General features: G+C 41.2%; 2 protein-coding genes and 1 pseudogene across 3 annotated transcripts in view; all 3 read right to left on the bottom strand.

The window, feature by feature from the left end:
• Positions 1–6,165: 6,165 nt before the first annotated feature.
• On the bottom strand, positions 6,166–7,128 carry LOC306645910 (olfactory receptor 7C2-like; the record flags this gene model as incomplete). The annotated part of the gene is made up of 1 exon (XM_079114092.1): positions 6,166–7,128. The coding sequence occupies one exon, from the start codon at positions 7,126–7,128 to the stop codon at positions 6,166–6,168; it is 963 nt and encodes a 320-aa protein (XP_078970218.1).
• Positions 6,281–23,743, bottom strand: part of LOC306645927 (olfactory receptor 7C2-like) — a gene marked incomplete at its 5' end in the record, with an annotated part of 57,107 nt that continues 39,644 nt past the window's right edge. Inside the window, one exon of the mRNA XM_079114103.1 lies at positions 6,281–6,316. Coding sequence (XP_078970229.1) covers positions 6,312–6,316 — 5 coding nt within the window. The 3' untranslated portion in view covers positions 6,281–6,311. The remainder of the gene's footprint in view (positions 6,317–23,743) is intronic.
• Positions 13,669–14,622, bottom strand: LOC306646408 (olfactory receptor 7C2-like; annotated as a pseudogene). The gene has a single exon. The product of its transcript is annotated as an olfactory receptor 7C2-like (transcript).

The raw sequence follows: 23,743 nt of genomic DNA, 5'->3' as shown, positions 1-23,743 counted from the left end.
TATTTTTGAGGACAATGTGCAGCAATGTCTGTTTGAGAACCACGTGACTGAGTGTTTTCATGGTCTACGTACCCAGAATGATTGTTCCTTGAGGACAGGTATTGCTTATTTTAACCATTTCCTTTAACTTGTTATTAATACACTCTCCCTTTCCTCTTGTGGATGTGGTAGATCATAGCACAAAGTCTGTGGTTCCACTTTAACCTTTAGACAATGATACATGTTCCATTATTTTCATTTGTAAAATTGTCTTGGGGAAAAGAAGCAGGAAAATAATCAGACAAGAAGGCCAAATGCCTTAGGTAGAGTCCCGCATGCTCCTGGAACTCTGACCTGTACTGTAAGTGACCCTGGGGTTTTGAATGTAGTCACGGAAAAGACTTTTCTTCTTTCAAGATCATTCAGGAATGACATCATCAGGATGGTGGAGGTGATATTAGCTACATCATCTCACCTGAAATCAGGTAGAGACAACTCTTTACACACTATAAAATTCCAGGGAACATCTGCAACAACATCATGGTGGTGAAGTTAAGAAAAGAAGAGGATAATATTCACATAGAAATGATTTCTGGCGATATTGACCTACTTAAGACACCAACAGATGCAGGGAACAAAGAAAAGCAGAGGCTACTGAGATGGTATGGATACAATTTTCCACAGGTGAGACCTTCTCTCAGGAAGGGAAGGCCTACCATGTGGATCCCAATGCCCATGTGTTCCAGGATTGCAACACACTTGTTCCATGCAGTGTTCCTGGATCCACTTCCCATTGTCCTCCTCCTAGGAATGAAGCCATCCCTTGCTCACGCTTGGTACAGAGACACCAGTCTCTACAATGGCATGCTATAATATACAGACTATTGAATTCTAATGTTGAATTCAAAGAAAGAAAATCATGATAGAACTTCAGAGAGTGCAATCTTCAGTGACCATGTTTGGGAACAATGTGGCCAAGTCTTTTTATTGTCCATGTATCAGGAATGGTGGCCCTAGGGAGAACTCATATGTGCTCACTTTAGCAATGTCCTGAGTATTGTGGCACATAGTCCCCCTTCTCCATTCCGATGTTGTAGATCACAGGGCCAAGTCTGTGTTTCCACCTTAACAGATGTGTAAGGACTTAAGGTCATGTGTGCACATGATTTGGGTTAAAGAATTTGGATGTGAATCAGAGTGGGAGGCAGGACTTCTCAGCTAGACTCCTAGGTGACTGGGAGGGTGTGACTGTAATTGTTATTGATGATGGTTTTTGAGTGGAGGAATCACTGAACAGCCGTTTATTTTGTGAGTACCTTTCAGGCATGACATCATCAAGGTGGTGTAGCAGGAGACCCCCACCTTCACCAACTCACCTAAGTCAGGCAGAGACTATAATCTACAAAGCAGGAAAGCCCATGGCAGAGCCAAGAGCCCATTAAGAATTGGGAGCCACATGGTGGGTGACAAAAGGACAGTGTTTACTTAGAAAGGATGATGGAAATGCGAGGAGATGGCTATGAACCAAGAAGAAAAGTAGAGGCTATTGGTTTTACCCATGTAGTAGGACCCATGATGATAGCTAGCAGCCTGCCCCACAGAGGACACGAGCACCTACTGCCCATGACATCACCCATGACTATTTCCCCTGGGAAACTCTAGAGAAGGAGATGTGGCTACGATGTTCTCTTCCCCTAGGGAACTACTGATGTGGATTCACTTTGGAAAAGATGCCATGTCTTCCCACACCCTGCCAGAGTCCCAAACTCCATGCTGTTGCTGCTGCCCATTAGGATGCCTGATCCTGCCCTATGACTGAACTTGGCATGAGCATATTCAGGTACTGGACTCTTGTCATGGTGAGTTCATTAGCATTCTCATATCCAGAGTTGATGTCTCAGTGCATGTGACTATATGCTGGACAGTGGGTCAGTTGCTGCAGAAAGCTCTTCCCTGAGGGATCCCAAAGCATCTGTAAGTCAGTGGAGGCCTGGGTCCTCCAGACCTGGATCATTGGCTACCTCGCCACATCCTCATCTGACACACTGTTACCCTGTGTCAGTGGAGGTGGCTGTATTCTGCACCAACACCATTACTCTCCTGGATTCCAGAGCTGTATGCCCTCCATATATGCCTATGTTTCAGGTCTCAGTTCCATGGCGACTACCCATGCCCCCCTCATCTGACATCTGTTCAGTGTCACCATGAGTCAGACTGTGAGCCAGGTCAGTGCCATGAGGAATATGTTCAAACCTAACACCATGGTTCAGAGGATTTAGTTCATCGCTAGCTCCTCCAGGGAGAGACATGGTGGAAGGGTGTGGCATAGGAAAGCTACCTAGCACATAGTAGCTGGGAAGCAGAGAGGGAGAGGGAGCATGAAAGGGGACAGGGAGAGGGTGAACACACCAGGTGACACCCCAGTGTCCTACTTCCTCTATCTATGTCTACTTCCAAGTAGCTCATTCAGGCGCCAATGAATTAATGCATCATGGATTCATGCACTGTTTTAGTTAGTTTTTTTTTTTTTTTTTTTTTTTTTGCTGCTTTGTGCAAAAGATGTGACAGGAACAATTTTAGAGGAGGACAACTTTTTCCTGGGGCGCACAGTTCCAGAGGTTTCAGTTCATAGACAGCAGCTCCATTGCCTTGGGCCCACAGTGTGGTGGAATACCAATGCAGAACAGTGTGGTAGAGCAACGTGACTCCGGATGTGGCACTTGGAAGCAAAGAGAAAGCCCTGCTCTCTAAGAGCAAAATATGTGCCCCAAAGGCACACCTCCCAATGACTCATCCAACATACCCTACCTGCCTACATATACCACCTGGTCAGTCCCCACAGTAGGATCATGCACTGAGTAGGTTCAAACTGTCACAACCCAATCATTTCACCTCTAATCTTCCTTCCTTTTCTCACATGTGAGCTTTTGGGGGGTTACCTCATAGCTAAACCATAATGTCAGTGATGAGGTCAGAGATCCTGGATCCAGTTGCTTATTAAAAGCTGGATCTCTGAAACTTATTGCACTGGGGATCCTGCTTCCAGCACATATGCTTTTGGGGATATTCCATATCCAAACCATAACAACTCCACAGATTCTCCTGAAGGAACACAGCCCTGTAAGACACCTTGATTTTATCCCAGTGTGATACCCGTTTTGTAAATCCAGTATTTGGAATAGGAAAAAAATTTATTGGTGCTCCCTTAATTTATCAAGTTGTAATATGTTCCAGCAGCAAGGGGAAATGACCATACCTGGCAATCCCCATGTTCTTGTTTTAAGCTGGTAAACCAAAACCCCTGGCCAACTCATGGTGTCTATGAAGCCGAGATGAGAAGGCATGTTGGAATGGCAGCTCAGGTGTGCTTTTCACCGTGAACAATGGGGCAAGATAATTTTCTAGTAAAGGAGCACAATGGACCATTTTCCATCTTATTATGAAATTATGTATATATCTGTATTTATCTAGTCACTGTGAATTGGTCTTTTCTTTAAATATTTCAATTCAGTAAAATATGAAAATACAAAACCAACAAAACTAAAAGATATACTAGTGTTAAAAAAATTGGTGAAATTGGTGTAGAAGAAAAAGATTTTGAAATAAATGTTGCTCAGATTTTTTAAATTAATTGGATCAAAAAAGTAAATTAGGGCTGGGGATATAGCTCAGTTGGTAGAGTGCTTGCCTTCCATGCACAAGGCCCTGGGTTCAATCCCCAGCACCGCAAAAATAAATAAATAAATAAATAAATAAATAAATAAATAATTGCCTCAATGCCAAAATAAGGAAGTTGTAGGAAAAATATTCAGTTGTACTGGGCTCTCGATGACAGTATCACCCTGTCTCTGAGCATATACTCAGAAGGAAGAAAAGGAAATAAGTAGAACTGAGAACATAACTGATGAATTCAATTATAAGTGTAGGTCAAGAAAACAGGAAAGAAAAAAATGGAATCCTAGGGAATGTATTTAGAACATGTTGGGCATTATAAAACATGAACTTGTAGATATGTACACTGTTTAGTCAATTAGAGTAAAAATACATATTATGCCATATGATCCAAGGAGGTGAGCCAAAATTACAGAAAGAATAAATGCAGGAGCTCCTGACGTTCTGTATGTTTCTGTAGAGCCATCATCTGTCACCTGAATTTGTGCCACCATGCTGGCTGCACTTGAGTAAAGCAAGAATGCAGAATAACTCAAAACCATGAAAAGGTGCTCATCTTCACTACGGATCCAAGGCAGTGCTGCGGTTTGGATATATGGTGTTTCCCACCCTCAGGTGTGGGACCAGGCAGGAATGTTAAGAGCTGAAGTGAGTAGGTCACAGAGCTGTAACCTAATGGGTGGATTAATCCCCTTAAAATGGATCAACTGGGTATAACTGTAGGCAGGTGGGGTGTGACTGGAGCAGCTAGGTCATGAGGGCCATGATTTGGGTTTATACTTTGCACCTGGGAGTGGAGCTCTCTGCTTCCTGGTTGTCCTGCCCTGGGCTGCTTTTCTCCTGTTTGCCCTTCCAGCATTATGTTGTGCCTCATCTCAGGCTCAGAGAGCTGTGTTGTCAACTGACTAAGGACTGAACCTCTGAAACTGAGAGCCAAAATAAACTTTTCCTTCTCCGAATCTTCTTGTCAGTACTTTTGGTCAGAACAAGGACAAGCTGACTAAATCAGGAAGTGAAATTAGAATAAAGTTGTGCCCTACATAACAACATTTTGGTCCCTCAGCAACAACACATAAGTTGCATTACTTGGTGACACCATACGAATCTTAGCTTGTGTACATGGTTGGGAGAAAAGAACAGGAATTGTCCCTTTCCGATCTCTCTGACTTCCTGTCTTTCCACGTGATCTCTCTCTATTGTGAGTTCTCCTGGCACAGACCCATTTACCTGGATGGGATGAAGTCAGAGTCTCCCTCACCAGAGCTGGAGTCATGATAATTGGACTTGATAGCCTCCAAACTGTGAGATAGTCTTCTTTATAACATACTCAGTCTCTGACACCTTGTTATAGTAATGCAAATGGACTAAAACAACACATAAAAGAGATACTGAGAAACGTAGTGATGTAATGTGTATAAATCACGGAAATAGTGCTGGCACCTACTGAGGGTCGTTGTTATTAATATCAGCATAAATTACTCCGAATTTCTTCTCCAGCTCAAAATCTTTTATTCAATTTAAACTTTGCATTTTCTGTTTCATATTCTATTTTACTTTTAACCATCTGCCCAACTAATATTCACTACATTTGACAAATATTCACTGGGAAAAATGTATTTTCCAAAAACTGGATGAGGCATTGTGGTTGCAAAAGTTTGAAAAGGCATTTCTGAAATGCGAGGAATCTTAGAGAGGACAACTAAAAAAAAAATTCAATAGTATTGGTGTGATGGGAAGCACAATAATGCCATATGATGGGGTTAATTTATTCTCACCCTCTTAGAAAATATTCCTGTAAATGAGTTTTGAAGACAGAAGTAACTCAATACTGGAGGTAGAATCCCATCATTTTGAGGATATATAGCAGTCCAAAAGACCAGAAAGAAAGGGCTGCAGGTTCTATTACATGTGAGGAAGGAGATGATGTTTATGTCATAGAAGTTGACAGTTGTTGTACTAACAGTGGTCCCTAGAAGTCAGGTGGGGTGAGAGGGAGGTTGGGTAGAGGGTGTCAGTCCAGTTCATGAATAAAATGGTTTCTAAAGTTCTACAGCACCTTCGAGGAGAATATTTCATACCAATTGAATTTTAAATTCTAGAAACTAGAAGAGAGGAATGAGAGGTGTCCCAGTAAAAATAAATGATAAATGTTTCAGGAGATGTGTATGCCAATTGCCTTGATTTAATCAGTGTATGTTTCACTCATACATGGAGATATCACACTGTGCTCCATCAACATATGCCAGTATCATGTATCAATAAAAATACAAATGCCCATACCTCAGTGTAAGTAATTGCAAATGAAAAAGACTAGTTGTTTTCATACAAAATTACAATGACTGGTAAGAGAGTGTACAGGTGATCGAATATGTGCATTATGAACAGTCCTTAGGTGTGAATGAGTCCTAAGAAGATGCAAAGAATGAATGTCTTAAAATACACCAAACAGAGCTAGCCACAGTGTTGGATGGAGAGGGGAAGCTCTATGGTCTCCAGTATCATGCACATTGTGACTCACGAGAGACTTGCATCCACCCTTTCCCTGAGAGGCACCATCTTGCTGAGGACTCTGCCCAGGGCCACCTTGATGTCCCTGTTCCTCAGACTGTAGATGAAAGGGTTCAGCATGGGGGTGACCATGGTGTACATCACTGAGGCCATCACACTTATCCTTGAAGGCAGTGTGGCTACAGAACTGAGATAGACTGAAAGGCCAGTGCTATAGAACAAGGTGACCACCAATAGGTGAGACCCACAGGTGGAAAAGGCTTTGTACTTGCCTCTGTCTGATGAGATCCTCAGGATGGAGAAGAATATTTGAGAATAGGAGAAGAGGATGCCAGTGAGAGGGAAAACACCCAGGATGATGGCCACAGAGTACACCACTATGTTATTGATGAGGGTGTCAGAGCAGGTGAGCTTCAAAACTTCAGTAAGATCACAGAAAAAGTGAGGGATTTCTCTGTTTGTGCAGAATGACTGCTTCAAGATGGTCATTGTCTCTGGAAGGGCACCCAGGACACTGATCAACCAGGACCCGATAGCCATGAGCTGACAGAGTCGTGAGTTCATGATGGCCATGTAGTGCAGGGGGTGACAGATGGCCACAAAGCGGTCATAGGCCATCACTGCCAGGAGCAAATTGTCCTGGCATCCAAACAGAACAAAAAAATAAATCTGTGAGATGCAGCCTGCAAAGGTGATGACTCTGCTCTGCGTCTGGATGTTCCTCAGAGCCTTGGGGACGGTGGTGGAGGTGAATCCAATGTCAGCCAGGGACAGGTTGGAGAGGAAGAAGTACATGGGTGTGTGCAGGTGGGAGTCTGAGAGGAAGGCCAGGATGATGAGCAGGTTCCCCAGCACAGTGACCAGGTACATGGATAGAAACAGGCCAAAGAGGAGGGACTGCAGGTCACGGTGATCTGTGAATCCCAGGAGGATGAAGTTTCCAGTTCCTGTTTGGTTTCCTCTTTCCATGGAGTTTCTGGGTTTCTCAAGAAGGAGGGAATAGGAACTCAGTCTTCTCTCCCAGAAGGGATTCCCAGGATGCCCCCAATGTCTTTTACTGAAGCTTCCAGATCTCAGAAATTATATATTTTCTTATCATTGGGTGTTTTTGCTGACAAGTTGAAGTTACTATTTCTAACTCCAGGCAAACTGGCTCCAGGTCAGTGGTTCTCATATGGTGTTCCTGGAACAGCCACCTGGGTGTCACTTGGAAACTTGTTGGGAATGTGCATCTTCAGGCCCACAGGACCACCTGAGCCTCACATTCTGGATCTGGAGCCCCTTCTTGGTTGTTAAGCCCTCTTGGGATTCTGATGCACATGCCTGTTTGTAGGTCCTGGCTCTAGTGCTTGCTGCATCTCTGGCAGTCAGTCCTTCCCCAGTGTCCTGGTGGCTGCTCTGGGCTGTTCTTCCTCCTGCACTTGGGCACATGAGCTTCCTAGATCCAGGCAGGCACATCAATTCATGGAAGAATATTTTATAAAACATATATGTGGAACAGGAGTCTAAAGCAGCTGACTGCAAAATACAGAAAAAAATCAACTCAAATATATACATGGATATAAATTATCTTTGTTTGTAAAAGTACTTTCTGAGTAAGATTTTTGTTATAAATAAAAGAAAAAAAACCCCCAAACCCCAGTAATTAGAAGCATACGTTGAAAACACCTGAAGGAGAAAATATCGTGTGCAGAAAATTAGAGTGCAAAAATAATTTGGTTAGTCAAAGATAAGAAGAGCTTTGATTTTATTTATTTCTTCTTTATTGGTGTTGTGGGAAGAACCTGGTGTGCTTATCCAGTGAGCCAAATCCTCAAGCCAAAAGGCACCTTGAGGGAATGAATGAACACATGAGTAGAGTGTTACAGATAAAAGACAAAGAAGTATTTTTGGTAGAGGAGAGGCACGGCACTTGTGGTGGCTCCAAAATTACCCAACATGGTAGGGTAAGAACTTGAGAGAGCTGGGAGCTAAGAGGTGGACAATGCTAGGAGGAAGACTAGATATCTTAAGACCTGGGCTCCAGAAAAAAGAGGAAGTAAGAACAGAAGGAGCTGAGAGGGAGAGAAGTTGAGAGACACAGGAACTGACTGCATGGACTGCTCTAAGTGAGGGCACTCACTGCAGTGTCCTGTGAGCACCATGCTGCCTCCTACCTGCTTCCACACCAGCAGCCCCAGGGGTGGTGAGCTCTTGCTCTTTCTTCCCTGGGTGATGAGGGTCAGCTCAGCTCTGATGAAGGGCAGGAGGTTGTGTCAGACATGAGTGGTCTTCAAGGCCCAGGTGAAGCCACTCATTCCTGGCAGAGCTGAGCTATATGAGAGGATCAAGGAGCATATTTGCTATTTTCAGGATCTCAGAGGGTGAATTCTCATGAGTGCTCGTTAAATTATTTCTTTCCTTGTTGCTGCATTCTCTGAGCAATTACATTCCCATGAGGAAGGAAACCAAACTAGAGATGTAATTGTGCATGCAGCTAGTTTTGCATCCCTGGGACCATCTTGTTTGCCAGTTATGTCTGTCCTTCCCTTGGGGCTATTGGTTCATGATGTCATTTTGTCTCTGGACTTGATCTCTACTGATTATTGTCCTTTTTCATGAGTAGGTCCTCACTATGTGAGATGGAGTTTCTTGGTGTTTCACAGGTATGAGCAAACTGTATTCAAGCCCATGTGAGTCTTGCACCTTGAGTGGGAGCTGTGCATAGACCCTTCAAACTCCACACACAGCTCTTCCAATGACCTTGTCCCTCCAATGACCTTGCAAAGCTTCCATATTCAGCATTGTGTTTCAGTGCAGATGAAGTTCCATGCATTTATTTAGAATAGTGAATTTAGAGATGGGTTGACTGTATAGGGTGGATTGTGTAGACATCTAGAGTTTTACATTTCCAAACCAGCTGGCTGCATGGTCCACAGTACTCAGTGCAGAGAATATGGACCATCACAAGTCCCTTATCTCTTCATCCCAAATCAAGCATTTCTTCAGCATTGGAATATTTTATTTAAAGAAAACGAATTGCAACCATTGAACTACTTTTCAAAACTTTTTTGTCCTTTGCTTATTCCTTGTATGTATTTCTTTAAGTAATATATAAAGCATGATATAAATAATACCTGCACATTCTGCATCCTGGAATATGCCCTTAAAACACAGCAATCATTTTCTTAAATTTCTTTTCCTTTTTTTTTGTGTATGAGTTTATTTTCTGTTATATATGCTAGATCATCAGCAATTAGAAACTTCTGGAGATAATAAGTGGGTTTTAAGGAAAAACGTGACACTCTTTTGCAGTTATACAAGTTTATGTCATTTTCTCTATGTTACTTGACATTATAACTAGTTAAAAATAATCAATATCCTTTGGCTTATGTGAGAGGCAGTTGCTAGTATAAGTTCTACTTTCAGTAAATCAATAAAATCAAAATTCAAATAATGTGATCAGTAAAATATGTCCAAAATTGAAAGCTTTTTTGGTCTATTGATCATCTGTCTATTTATCTTAACAAAGATCTGGTCATTCAGAAGATAATTGAAGGAATCAATGGAACTTGACCCAGACAACCTAGAACTTTGTTCTCTGGAACAGTATGATTCTTTAAATAGTGTAATTTAAGAATAAAGAGGAGATCCATGATGGCAGGAGATCCAAGATGGCAGACTAGTTTGGGGCAGCGTTCCTTGTTGCTTTGTAACTCTGTATTCAAGCAGAGGAATATCTGTTTCTCTGTGAGACAATGTTTACTGCTAATCTATCCCCTGCTGTTTACCTCATTTGTTCACTTCAATCTCCTGCAGTCTTCCAGCATATTGACTACTTTTTGAGTGTAGATCACTCACTGACTGCTGCCTATCATCCACCATTTGCCCGTTTGCCTGCCTCTTCCCTGCCCATTGCCTGCCTTTCACCTACGCATCACCCATCGCCCAAGGTCCACCTGCCAATCATCCACTGGTAGCCTGCAGACTGCTGGCAGACTGCCAGCAGATCACCATGTGTCTGCTGTTGCCTGGAAGTCCACTGTTTCAGTACTTACATGTTTGGTTACACATGGCTGCCTGCAGGACCACTGGCCCAACTGACCACACCTGTCTCCAGGACCGCTCAGGTTGACCAACCCTGCCTCACCTCCAGGACCCCCAGGTTAACTGACCACACCCTACATGGACTCAGCACCCATGCCTCATGCTCCAGCTCCTCATTTGCCAACACTTTTGGAAGCCAGTGCAGCATTTTTGGATTATCCTGGAAGTGGACAAACCATCTTTAGGTGGGGCCAATCCCATCCTGAGATGCCTTCTGGAGACCAGAAGCTCATTGTCAGGCAACTGAAGACTAGGGCATTTGAATAGCACATGACTGTTATAGTATAGATTTTTTCCTCCTTTTTGAAAACTTTTAAGATTTTATTTCTTTATTTTTCTCACTCTATTTTCCTTTTGTTTATCTGCTTCCTTAGAGTCTTTTTATCCCTTTTCTCATGCAACTTCTTTTGATTCTGCTTTTACTCTTCCTATGATCTAGTACTTGTATATACTCTTTTCTTATCCCATTAACAGTTACATCCTACACCCTCCCCATCCTCTTTGTCTACCACTAGAAAATGTAGACCTCATTGCAAATCTACTTGACATACTGTAGATAAAAATCAAACTCATCCTCTCTGTTTATTATGACAATATTGTTAATGACTTCATAGGGGCTATTCGGTTTAGGGCTGCATATTGTATGTACTGGGTGCTGCTAATATAGACCTCCCCCTTAAAGAAGAGGTTTTGGTAACCTACTGGTTCACAATAAGCCTATGGGGGGAAACTGCAATACACAAATCTACACTAATGTGAAATCTTTTTTAGACTTATTATTATTTGTTGTGGTTATCTGCTGGGCTGTGGGTCATTTGCCACAGAGCTATTCCCTGAGGGATCCTAGAGCTACTGTAAGGCCTGGGCTTCTGGTCTTGGATCAAGGGCTGCTAAACCACCTCCACATCTAGCACACTGTTAAAGTGTCTCAGTGGAGGTGCCTGCCCCTAGCACCTGTGCCAGTATTGCTCTGGATCCCAGAGCTGTGCTCCCCCATGCATGCCTGTAACTTCGGTCTCAACTTCATGAACATTACCCAGGTCCCCATCACCTGTCACCTTGAGGCAGTCCGCAAGCCAGATCAGTGTCAAGAAGGATCCCCTTAGGCTCAACTCCCTTCATTGGAGGAAAGGAGAATGGGAGGAGCTCAGAGTCACCTATGCTGAAGACCATCAACCCTCTTTGCCCATGTGGCCTTCCACAGCATTGGGTGATGAGAGTCCCTGCATCTTTCTCAACTCCAGCCTCAGGTGACAGAGCTGTATAGACACCATATAGAGGTACCCTCCCAGGTGCCACACCTGCCTGAATTCTCTCAACCCCTATAGGAGCAGGTATTTACATTGCAAAATTAGTGTGTGAATGACTGATGAAACTTTCTGTGATGATACAGATGTTCTGTTGGTGTTGCCCCATGTGGTAGCCACTCATCAGTCAAGCCTTCCATACCACTGGGATTACAGGCATGAACCAGCTAAGAACATGATGTTTGAAAAACAGCTACTAAGTGGAATTATGGAAGTGGAAATTTAGGTCAGAGAACTCTCACTTCCTTAAGTTTTAACTATTATTGTTATAAGATTAGACTTGAAAGAACTAAGACCACACTTGTGCAAGAATCCTGACTTATACAGCCCTGGGGTTTAGTTTCATCACCATATCTGTGACCTCGAGTGAATGACCTTGCTGCTGTAAGCTCTTACTTTCTTATCTGAACAGAGGAGAAAGTGTCCCCAGTTGCATGCTCTGGTTTGGATGTGGTTTAAGTGTGTCTTCCAAAGCTTCCTAGGTTGGAAACTTGGTCCTCAGTTTGATGATGTTGGCCAGGGGTGGAGAGGTTAAGAGGTGGACTATGGGGAAGGGCTGTTAAGTCATTGAGTTGCTGCCCCTACAAGTTATTAATGCAGTTCTACTGATATCCTGGTTGCTATGAAAGAGCAAGACTTCCCTCCAGTCTCTCTGGCTTTCACCTTTCCATGTGGCCTCTGCTTTTTACATGTGCTCTGGCCATGACTCCTACCATGATAAGATATGACTAGTGTCACTTGAAAACTAGTGCTAACTCTTTGGACTTTCATCTTCCTTAACCAGGACCTATATAATCCTCTCGACTGTAGAAAGTGCTCAGCCTCAGGTCCTTTGTTACAGCAATGGAAAATGGGCTAAAACACCCCATAAAGGAGTTCCTGGAAAAAGGAATGTGATGATGTGGATAACACACTGAAGGAGCTGCTGGCAAGTCTTGAGTGTTGTTCTTTTTTTTTTTTATTTTATTGTAAACAAATGGGATACATGTTGCTTCCCTGTTTGTACGTGGCGTAAAGGCATACCATTTGTGTTCTTATTGATATCTATATCAACATCTTTTCATTTCTTTTCTAACTCAAAATCTAATATTAAACTTATGAATTTGTATGGTTATGTCCAGATTCTATTTGATAATTAACCACCCACCCACTCTGATTTTCATTCCATTTAACAAAGATTTACCAAGCTTCAATTTTTTACCAGAACTTAATTAGTCATCTTGGTGGCAAAAGTGGAGAAGATATAGTTCGGATAGTTAACGAAGCCATACTGCGTTGAATAGGAAAATTCAACCACGTTGCCTGGCGTGACTGAAAGGAAAACGAGTCAGATCAAAAGTGGAAATGTTTTGAGTTAGTCTTATTCTCATCCTCAAGGCAAACAACTCTGTGAATGAGTATGCAATCAGTGCAACATTTTCAAAATACTGTAGGAGAACATCCCTCCACCTTCAGGGGCCATGCAAAATGGTAAGATTTAATTAAGGAAACTATAAAGATAGCATGTTCTTTGTCATACACAGAAATTAATGAAACTGATTCCTCAGTGGGGAGCGGCTCAGTTGTTGCAAGAGTTTAGGAAGGGGAGAAGGCAGGGGTATGGTGGGTGGTTGACTAATGAGGGCTCAGGGATCAGTAGACAAAGGCAATAAGTTCTAATGTTCTACTGCACAGTAGGGTGACTATAACCAAACAATTTATATACATATTTTACAAAGAACATGAGGAGTTCAAAGTTATCCAACTCCAGCAATTTTGAAATGTTTAAACAGACGGAAAAATTACAGATTTGATCATCACATATTATTTATGTTTGTGAAATTATCACAATGGACTTACAAATATATCAGATTATTATGTGTCAACAAATATTCAAAACAACCTCTTAGGTGTTAGTGCATGAAAACAGATTGTACCATGAATGTTAAAATGACTGGTTAGAAAGTGAAAAGGGTGTTCTAATATGTAACATGAAGAATAGTAGCTAGGGATGGAAAGACCCAATTGGAAGACCCAAGGAAAAAGTTCAAAATAAAAGCAGAAGCGGTGCAAATATTGGATGAAGGGGTCCAGGCTCTCTGGTCTTCAGAATCATGCCCAACACTGATGAGGAGATTCATGCAAAGGACCTTTCACTGAGAGGCACCATCTTGCTGAGGACTCTCCCCAGGGCCACCTTGATGTCCCTGTTCCTCAGACTGTAGATGAAAGGATTCAACATGGGAGTGACCATGGTGTACATCACTGAGGCCATCAGACTCATCCTAGAGGATGGTGAAGCAGCAGAACTGAGGTAGACCCCAAGGCCAGTGCCCTAGAACAAGGAGACCACCAGGAGGTGAGACCCACAGGTGGAAAAGGCTTTGTACTTCCCCTCAGCTGATGAGATCCTCAGGATGGAGGAGAATATCTGAGAATAGGAGAGGAGGATGCCAGTGAGAGGGAAAACACCCAGGACAATGGCTGCAGAGTACACCACTATGTTATTGATGAGGGTGTCAGAGCAGGCAAGCTTCACAACTTCAGGAAGATCACAGAAAAAGTGAGGGATTTCCCTGTTTGTGCAAAAGGACAGCCTCAAGATGGTCATGCTCTCTGGCAGGGAGCCCAGGACACTGATCAACCAGGACCCCAGGGCCATGAGCAGACAGAGTCATGGGTTCATAATGGACACATAGTGCAGTGGGTGACAGACAGCTACGAAGCGGTCATAGGCCATCACTGTCAGGAGCATATTTTCCTGGCATCCAAACACAACAAAAAAATAAATCTGTGAGATGCAGCCTGCAAAGGTGATAACTTTGCTCTGAGTCTGGATGTTCCTCAGAGCCTTGGGGATGGTGGTGGAGGTGAAACCAATGTCAGCCAGGGACAGGTTGGAGAGGAAGAAGTACATGGGCGTGTGGAGGTGGGAGTCTGAGATGGTGGCCAGGATGATGAGCAGGTTCCCCAGCACAGTGACCAGGTACATGGAGAGAAGCAGGCCAAAGAGGAGGGACTGCAGGTCAGGATCATCTGAGAATCCCAGGAGGATGAAGTTTCCAGCTCCTGTTTGGTTTCCTCTTTCCATGCAGTTTCTGGCTTTACTGTGAAAGAGGGACAAGTGGAACTCAAAATTCGCTCCCAAAAGGTATTCTCTAGAATAACCCCAGTGTCTTGTATTTGGACCCAGGAAATCAAGAAATTATGCATTTTGCCTAAGCATCACATTTCTTTGATGGAAAGCTGTAGTTATCATTGCAATGTGCAACAAAATAAAATAAAAGAAGTATCAGTCAGCAGACTTCAAATGGTCTCTCCAGAATTGAAGAACCACCTCAGGATTCATTGGAACTCTCCAGGTATGTGCATTTCCAGGTCTGAACCACCTGGACCTGATGCCCCAGGTGTGGAGCTGCAATCTGCATTTAACAAGTCTCTCTGCCCAGTGATGAGTTGGCTCTTTTGTGGACCTCAACTCCAGCGCATGCCACATCCCTCAGCAGTCCTCCCTTCCCCCAGGATCTTTGTCTGGTGTGTTCTGCCTAACTGTGTGGAAACATGAAGTCCCTAACTCTAGATAGATTCAGTGACCATTGGAAGACTCTTGGTTTACAGTGCTGATTCCTGCAATGTCTGCACTTCACATCCCCTGCAACTTGGTTGCTCCTTCTGCTAAAAAACATGGGGAAACACTGCTGTTATTATTTTCTAGATTTCCCTGAATTACTACTTTCTCTCTATAAATCCACCCAACATGGAATTTCTAAATATGGAAATCCTAGAATTTCTAAAATGCAGCATGAATCTTATGAACATTTTGAATCATCAAACATTGCACTATTGGGAAATGGCTTTTAAAACATGCTTGCTTTGTATATTGGCTGTGTTAGTTTCCTTTTTGACAAATTCAGTTTTGATTCATTTTCATTTTTAATTTTTCTCTTGATCATCTGTAAGTGGCATCTGTCAGATTAAAATATTCATTGATTTCCTTTTTAACATTCATATATATAAATGATTATAAAATACCATCTATGTTATAATGGTAAACCATCTCTCAGGTTCTTTGTAAGTTTTTTCTTCCCACTTTATTTTTATTGGCGTATTTTTAACTAAAAATTTCCTCCTTATAATAGATTTGAAAGTTGAATAGTGACTCACTTGTATGATTTCTATCAAATTTTATTCCTGTTAACAGTCTGTTCTTGTTGATAAGGTTTCAATGCATTAGCCATGTTGGAAAAACAATATTATTGGATATTTACCAAAGATTTCATTAAAGTCATAAATTAAGTTGGAAAAAAGTGTCATCTTTACTGCATTCAGATTCTCATTATAGTCACAAATGTTTCCCTCTGGATATTTTAATCATTTTTTGGAGCAAACTTTCCTGACATTTAGAATATACATGTACAGGTTATAATTATTTCTTATTAAGAGTGTTTTAGTGTAAGAGGGTATGAATGTCATTAAGAATGATGTGCATGGACATTATCTCTCTGCTGTTGTTATGGTATTATTAAAGCTTTGGATTTTTCTGTATTAAAGAGGTGCCCGGTTCCTAAGAATTCTTTTTAGTTTAATGGTTTTCTAAAAATATAACCACATTCGTCAAATGTTACTCTTCAAATAATAATAATTAATAGCAAATACTTCTTTTCTAGGTCTTATATTATTGGTGTGAAATCCCAAAATCTTGTTACAATTTATGGGATGATTTAAAATTTGATTTTCTTTCTTTCCTTTTAGAATATAACCCTAAAAATGTTGGTAATGTGATGTTCATTGTCATATTAAAATTCATCATATTAAATGTATAAATATACAAATGACTACATTGTAAATTTCTGGGTGCTTTGTAGAGAACTTGTAAAGGTACTAAGAAGTGTTTAATGGATAATTTTTTGAAAAAATTAATGTTAAATCCATCTCCAGATTCTCAAAAAATTTTTGTATTCTCAAATAAATTCTAAACATTGGATGTGGAACAAGAGACTATACCAGCTATCTGAGGAAACTTAAGTGTATAAGATGAACTTTTCCATGGAGACACCTAACTTCTGAAGTGTTACTTTCTAATCATGAGGCCTATTGTAGATGTAAGGGAAGTGAACATCAGTAATTGCTTCTATAATCTAAAGATTGTGAATGAGAAAATATGATGCAGAATACTTTAGATGCAAGAATAATTTATGGGATTGACCAAAGTTAATATATTTGATCTATAAAGCCTTAACTATAAATCTTGGAAAGATTCATGCTTTCCTGGGAAAAGGCCAGACAGTACTATAGATTTATAAAGAAAATGTCGAAAGGGTGGTAAGTGCTTGAAATGTTTGACGAAGGAGGGTGAAGGTAGTTGTGATGGTTCCAGATGACTGAGATGGCATGGTAGGGAACTCTTGACAGACAGTGGCAGTAAGAGAAGTTGGTTTATACAAGGAAGGCCAGAGTTCCTCAGAACCGGGCTCCAGCAGAGAGAGGAAGCAAGATGAGAGGGAGAGACGTCAAGAGGCACAGGAGCTGGCTGCACAGACTGCTCTAAGTGAGGGGCTCTCTCACTGCAATGTCCCCACCTGGGCCACCAAGGTCCTGTGAGTGCTGTGCTGCCTCCTACCTGCTCCCACATCAGTAGCCCCAGCCGTGGTGAGCCTCTGCTCTTCCTTCCCTGGGTGATGAGGGTCAGCTCAGCTCTGATGAAGGACAGGAGCTGGCATCAGGAAGGAGGGCTCTTCAAGGTCCAAATGAAGCCACTCATTCCTGCAGAGCTGAGCTGTGGGCCAGAGGATCACGGGGCATATTTACTATTTCCTGGTCCTTGGAGGTTGAAGTCTCATGAATGCTCATTAAATTGTTGCATTGTTACTCATTTGAGTCTCCATGAGTGAGAAAAACAAACTCGAAAGGTAATTGTGCATGCAGCCAGTTTTGCATCCCTGGGACCATCTATTTTGCCAGGTACACACTCCTTCCCTTGGGGCTCCTGGCTCATGATATTCCTTACTCCCTGGACTTGTTCTCAAGGGATCATTGTCTTTCTCCATGAGAATTTTCTCAGTAAGCGATTCAGGGCTTGTCTGTCACAGACAAAAGCTGAAACTCTCTCAAGCCCACACAAACCTGTCCTAGCCCCCTCCCCCACTTTGTCACAGCTTCTGTCCTCACCACTGAGGTCACAGTGCAGACAAAGTTCCAGGTGTGTGGTTAGAGAGTATAATGAGAGGAGCTAGTGCAGGCAGGCACCTACATGAATCCCCACCTTGGTTTTCAAGCTCATGACAAGTTCTTTGTGTGGTCCTCAATATTCCAAGCCAGAGGTTAAGTACCTCCTTTAACAATTTACTGGGCACTGCATTTTTCAGGTGGTGTCAATCATTATTTAAAATCAGAAAATCAGAACAGTTGGACACCAAGCATTCCCCTCATGTCCTTGTGTTAGCATGAAGGAGCAGCCAATGGGTGAGGCCTTCAGAAGGTGCTACCTCTCATGGGGCTCCCAATGCCCAGGTGTTCAAGAATTGCATCACTTACCTGGTCCAAGTGCCTTTCCTGGTTCATTTCCCATTCTCTTCCTCTCAGGAAGGGTGAAACTCCTCACTCACATATGACAGGTTGGCATCAGTCTCTCCAAAGGCATTTTATAGATAACAGCCCTGTGAAATCCTTCTTTAGAGTCAAACAAAGAATGTCAGGGTATTTCTGAGGACAAGATGCAGTGATTTCTGTTTCAGAACCATGTGGTTAATGTTTCTATGGTGTATGTATGGGGAACGATTGTTCCTTGAGGACTGGCATGTGCTTTTTTTTAAAAAGGATTTTATTTTTTTAATTTTTTTCAGGTGTTGAAAAGCCTTTCTTTTATTCATTTATTTATATGTGGTGCTGAAAATTGTACCCAGTGTCTCACACATGCTAGGCAAGTGGTCTATCACTGAGCCACAACCTCAGACCAGTCTGTGCTTATTTTTACCATGTCCTTTAACTTGCTATTAATACCCTCTCCCTTCCATCATCTGGCTGTGGTAGATCACAGCATGAAAATGTGACTCCACATTAACCCTCCCGCAAGGATACACGTTTCATTATTTTCATGTGTAAAATTGTCTTGGGGAAAAGAAGCAGGAGAAGAAACAGAAAAGAAGGCCAAAGTGTCTTAGGTAGACATGCCCACTGGGACTCTGACCTGTACCGTAAGTGACCCTGGGGTTTTGAATGTAATTACTGAACAGACTTTTCTTATTTGACGATCATTTAGGAATGTCATGATCAGGATGGTGGAGGAGATACCAGCTTCTTCATCCCACCTAAAACCAGGTAGAGACAACTCTTTACACACCATAAAATCCCTGGGAACATCTTCAACAATACAGTGGAGGTAGAAGAAAAGAAAAGAGAAGGATAATATTCACATAGAAAGGATTGCTGTTGATATCGACATACTTAAGATGCCAACAGATGCTGGGAAGAAAGAAAGACAGAAGGTACTGGTGTCAGTCACGGAAGGAATAATGGTGATTTTAAGGGCATGTAGGCTGGTTCCACAGCTTGGCTATGGTGAATTGATCTGCTGTAAACATTGATGTGACTGTGTCACTGTAGTATGCTGATTTTGTGTCCTTTGGGTATAAACTGAGGAGTGGGATAGTTGGGTCCACCTGTGGTACTACTTCATGTTTTTTGAGGAATCTCCATACTGCTTTCCAAGTGTTCCCACCAATTTGCAGTTCTACCAGCAACATACGAGTGTACCTCTTCCCCCACATCATGGAAGAATTTTCACTTCTACAGAAAACACATGCTGTGCCATCACAACCAGGTGAGTCCTAGAGTCCAGCAAACACTTGAAGAGAGGACCACGGGCAAGGGAGGCTGAGAATGCTCACCCACAGTCAGCTGAGAGCTGAACCAGCTTAGTCCAGATCTGGGGACAGTTGAGGTCCTTTGCTTACTGACTTAAGTCATTAACACATTTACTAGTGATGCTGAAAAGAAGTGAATGCTGAACTCAACAAGGCAGCGGCCATTGTTGACAATGAAATAGTGGTAATAGAAGCTCAATTATATGAGGACATGGGAGACATAACATGCTTCCAGCAGAAGTAGAACTAAATCCAAGAAACTCTAAGTTATGGTGAATGGAGAAATAGAGTAATATGTGTGGAGGAACAAGCAGAGATGTGAGATCATGTCTCTTTAATTTTTATAACAGGGTGTATTTGACTATGTTGCCATGTTGACAAGAAAGTTCCAGATCAAGAGAATGCTTGGAAATTCTACCTTGTGAGAGCAGTTCATGAGACATATATTTCATAGTACCTTCTCTTACTGTGGGTATTTGCATGCAAAAATTTAATTAATTATGAGGTGAAAAGGGTTGTGTTAAAGAGCTCTACTGTGCAGTTATTTCATGACCTGTGAGGTTGGAAACATATGGGTTTGGTAGCCATGGACTTTCTCTTTTGCAAATTCTCTGCAATCTTCTGCTTTTTCTACATTGGGGTTAGAGTGTTTTGATTCTTTTGTTTTAAAGAATGAACAAATTACCATTTATTTTACATTTACTATTATGAGTGCTTTAGATGAATAACTAGTGTTATTCTTTTTTACAAAAATTATTTTTTACAGACTGCATTTTGTACACAAATTAGGTGCAGCTTTTCATTTCTATGGTTGCACGTGATGTAGATTCTCATCATTCCTGTAATCATACATGCACATTGGGTAATGAAGTCCTCTCATTCCACTACCTTTCCTTCTCCCACCCCTCCCCCGGACTTCTCTCCACAGAATCCAAAGTTCCTCCACTCTCCTCTTACCCCCCATTATGTATCATTATGCACTTATCAGAGAAAATATTCGACCTTTATTTTCTTGGGATTGGCTTATTTCACTTAGCATGATATTCTTCAACTTCATCCATTTACATGCAAATGGATGCCATGATTTTATTCTTCTTTATGACTGAATGTTATTCATATATATATATATATATATATATATATATATATATATATACACATAACACTTTCTTTATCCATTCATCTACTGAAGGGCATCTAGGTTGGTGCCACAATCTAGCTATTGTGAATTGAGCTGCTATAAACATGAATATGGCTGTGTTACTGTAGTATACTGATTTTAAGCCCTTTGGATATAAACCGAGGAGTGAGATATAAAATTATCGCATAAAAATTAACACTTTTCACGCACTTTGATGCTGCCACTTAGATCCTCTGTGCATCTATGCATAGAAATGTTTGTGTAAGGAAATGTGTGAAAACTTCTAAATTTTTTATCATAAAGCAACAAACACCTACTTAAAAGACGATATCAAATAACTTAATGTCACATTTCAAGAAACTAGAACAGACTAAAAATTGAAAGACATTCTGTTGAATGAAATAAGTCAGGTCCAGATAGAAAAAAAAAATATGATTTCTCTTGTATGTGGAATCGAAATCAAAGTTGAATACACAGAAACAAAGCAGGTTCAGATGTAATATGACCTCTTTTGGAGACACAATATTTTTCCTTTTACAAAAGTATGTTAGTTAATGTCACTCAAGACCTTTTATAAAACAATTGAAAACAAAATCTGTGACATCCTTGAGAGCAATGACTGCAATTTTATTTCGAAGTGGCATGCAAAGATGATTCATGGTAGATAAGACCTAAGACCATTCACGTTGCAGATTTTTTTCAATTTTGGGTGCTGGGGTTGGAACCCAGGGACTTGCACATGCTAGGCTAATGCTGAACTACTGAGCTGCACCCTAATTGAAACACAGGATGTAAGATTGCTACCCAGAGTGGCCTATGGACCTGGTCCTCTAACCCTAATACCACCAGGGATGATGTTAGGATGCTAAGCCTCTGGACATATAGCAGAAGTATGACCTCAGAATTTACATTTGCACTTGAATCCCTCACAATCCTTATGCATGGTGAAATTGATCTCAAACATATTTTTCCAATGTTGACATTTGGGGGCAGAATGATTATTTGTGTTGGGACTTGTCATGTGCATTGTGAGGGACAGTACCACTCTTCAGTAATTGCCAAATATTCCCAGGGGAAAAATACCTCTATTTGAGAACCATAGTTTGAGAACTAGAACCATTATTCCAGAATTCAAATCCAGACCACATTCCTCACTTGACTGACAACGTTTTTCTGCTCCATTTGGGCAGCAGAGAATGGAGTTTTAAGTAGTAAGTCCTCACTGAGGATTTACTCACAAGGCTGCATTGATTCATGACACTTGGCTGAGAAGTGAGCATTGCACTGATTAACACAGCGTTCACTGTTGACCATGAAATGGAGCTAATGGAGGCTGAAAAGAAGTTGGGAGGGAGGTGTCCAGTGCTCCCAGAGAAAGAGCAGAGGTCTGAGGAGCTTTGCAATTAAGGGAAATAGAGGAATAGGGATTAACTGTTACAGGCACAAGAAGTGAAATTAGGACTTTTTTGTGTTTATGTTTAAGATGAGATAAAGTTGACACACTTGATTATGTTTATGTATTGTTGACAAAGATACTGAAGAAGGATCTTGCAAACATTTTCTTGCAGTAGAAGTTCTGGGGAACAGTAATTGAAATGTTTTTAAAGCATTATTTCTCCCTGGGAACCCTCATATTAAAGAACATGATTTCATAGGTGAACAGAAATATTCCCAAGATCCTTACTTTGTGGTGATTTGAATACCTGTGAGGCTGAATGTACCTGTGATTTCATAGCCAGTTACTGCTGAATGGCCAGGTGTCTAAGCAAGTCTTTCCCTTGTGTGTAGAGGTGGAAGACTTGTCCACCTCCCCACTGCCTTTTGCAATGTATTCTTGCAAACAAAGTATTAGATATTTTTTTTCTTTCACATATTTCCCATTTGCCATTTAGTTCTTTCATGAATGTATTGGAGAGATTTGTGGGGAATGTGTGAGAATTTGTGAACCTTGTGTGGTCCCATCTGTCAATCACATTACATTTTGTGCATTGCTTTTTTCCTGAAAGAATTGAGGTCTTAATATAATATTCTTTACTTGTGGGTCCTTATTTTACATAAAAAAGATCATGAAGGTTCTTGTTTAGTGCTAATATTTCCAACATGTTTTCACATGTCTGTTACTGTTTATTGTGTTTTGACTGTTTCTGATTAGAAACCTTCCTTTGGCAAAAGCTTCAGTCTTCATTGGGAAGGTATTCATGCCTCTTCCTTATTTGATTTAAGCTTTTTCTGTGATTATTAAGTTTATTGAATACACATATTTTATATGAGACAAACTGAAACTTTAGGTACTGTTACCTTCATGGATTTCAGGACCCTATCATTTCCACATCTAAGGCAATTTAATCTTGAATTAGTAGCCCAGGTTGATATCATTAAATAATTCCAATTTTCTATCTTTTATTTCAGATGTTTTATACTTTGCTTTGATTTTGTTTCAGGGCACACTGCATGCAGGTATGGAATTATGACCCTGATCTTCATTAATAGACACAGAGTTCATGCCAGTAAGTTGGAGAACACTTGATCATTATCATCGAGAGTAGAAGGAAGTCCTAGGAGTCAGGAACGGAAGGGAAGGAGACAGGGAGCTTGGACAGGGGTACCAGTACCTGGTTACGTATGAGGAGTAAGTCCTGATAATGTGAAAACTAGGATAATTATGGTTGACAACCGTTCATTAAACATCATTATGTCCATAACTTTTATCATAAAACGTAAGATTACTTACTAGATGCCACCTGAGTTTTTTAAAGGAACATTAAACTATTATTAACCATTGTTCTCCAATATTTACAATAAAGTAAATAATATACTCTTGGGTAACATTGTGATTCCTACAAAGTTATTTTCCTGGCTTGTGTTGAAGAACAAGTAATATGAAGACTGAAAAGACTGAGCCAACATGTAAGGAATGAACTGGGGTAAAGAAAAACGTTCAGGTCAATAATTTAGACTCTAGAAATTTCCTCACCCATTGATGTGAGCAGGTTGTAAATTTCCACCATCTCTAGCCTTCTGATCAGTTTTTTTTTTTTTTTGTACAGGGAATTGAACTCAGGGGCAGTCATCCACTGAGTGGCATCCCCAGACATAATTTGTATTTTATTTGGAGACAGAGTCTCAGTGAGTTGCTTATTGCCTCGCTTTTGCTGAGGCTGAATTGGAACTGACAATTCTCCTGCCTCAGTCTCCCAAGCTGCTGGGAT

Source organism: Sciurus vulgaris, assembly GCF_902686455.1.
Source record: "Sciurus vulgaris genome assembly, chromosome: 16".
Lineage (NCBI taxonomy): Eukaryota > Metazoa > Chordata > Mammalia > Rodentia > Sciuridae > Sciurus > Sciurus vulgaris.
The sequence above is the reverse complement of the archived record's forward strand: the minus strand, read 5'-3'. Positions and strand labels throughout refer to the sequence as shown.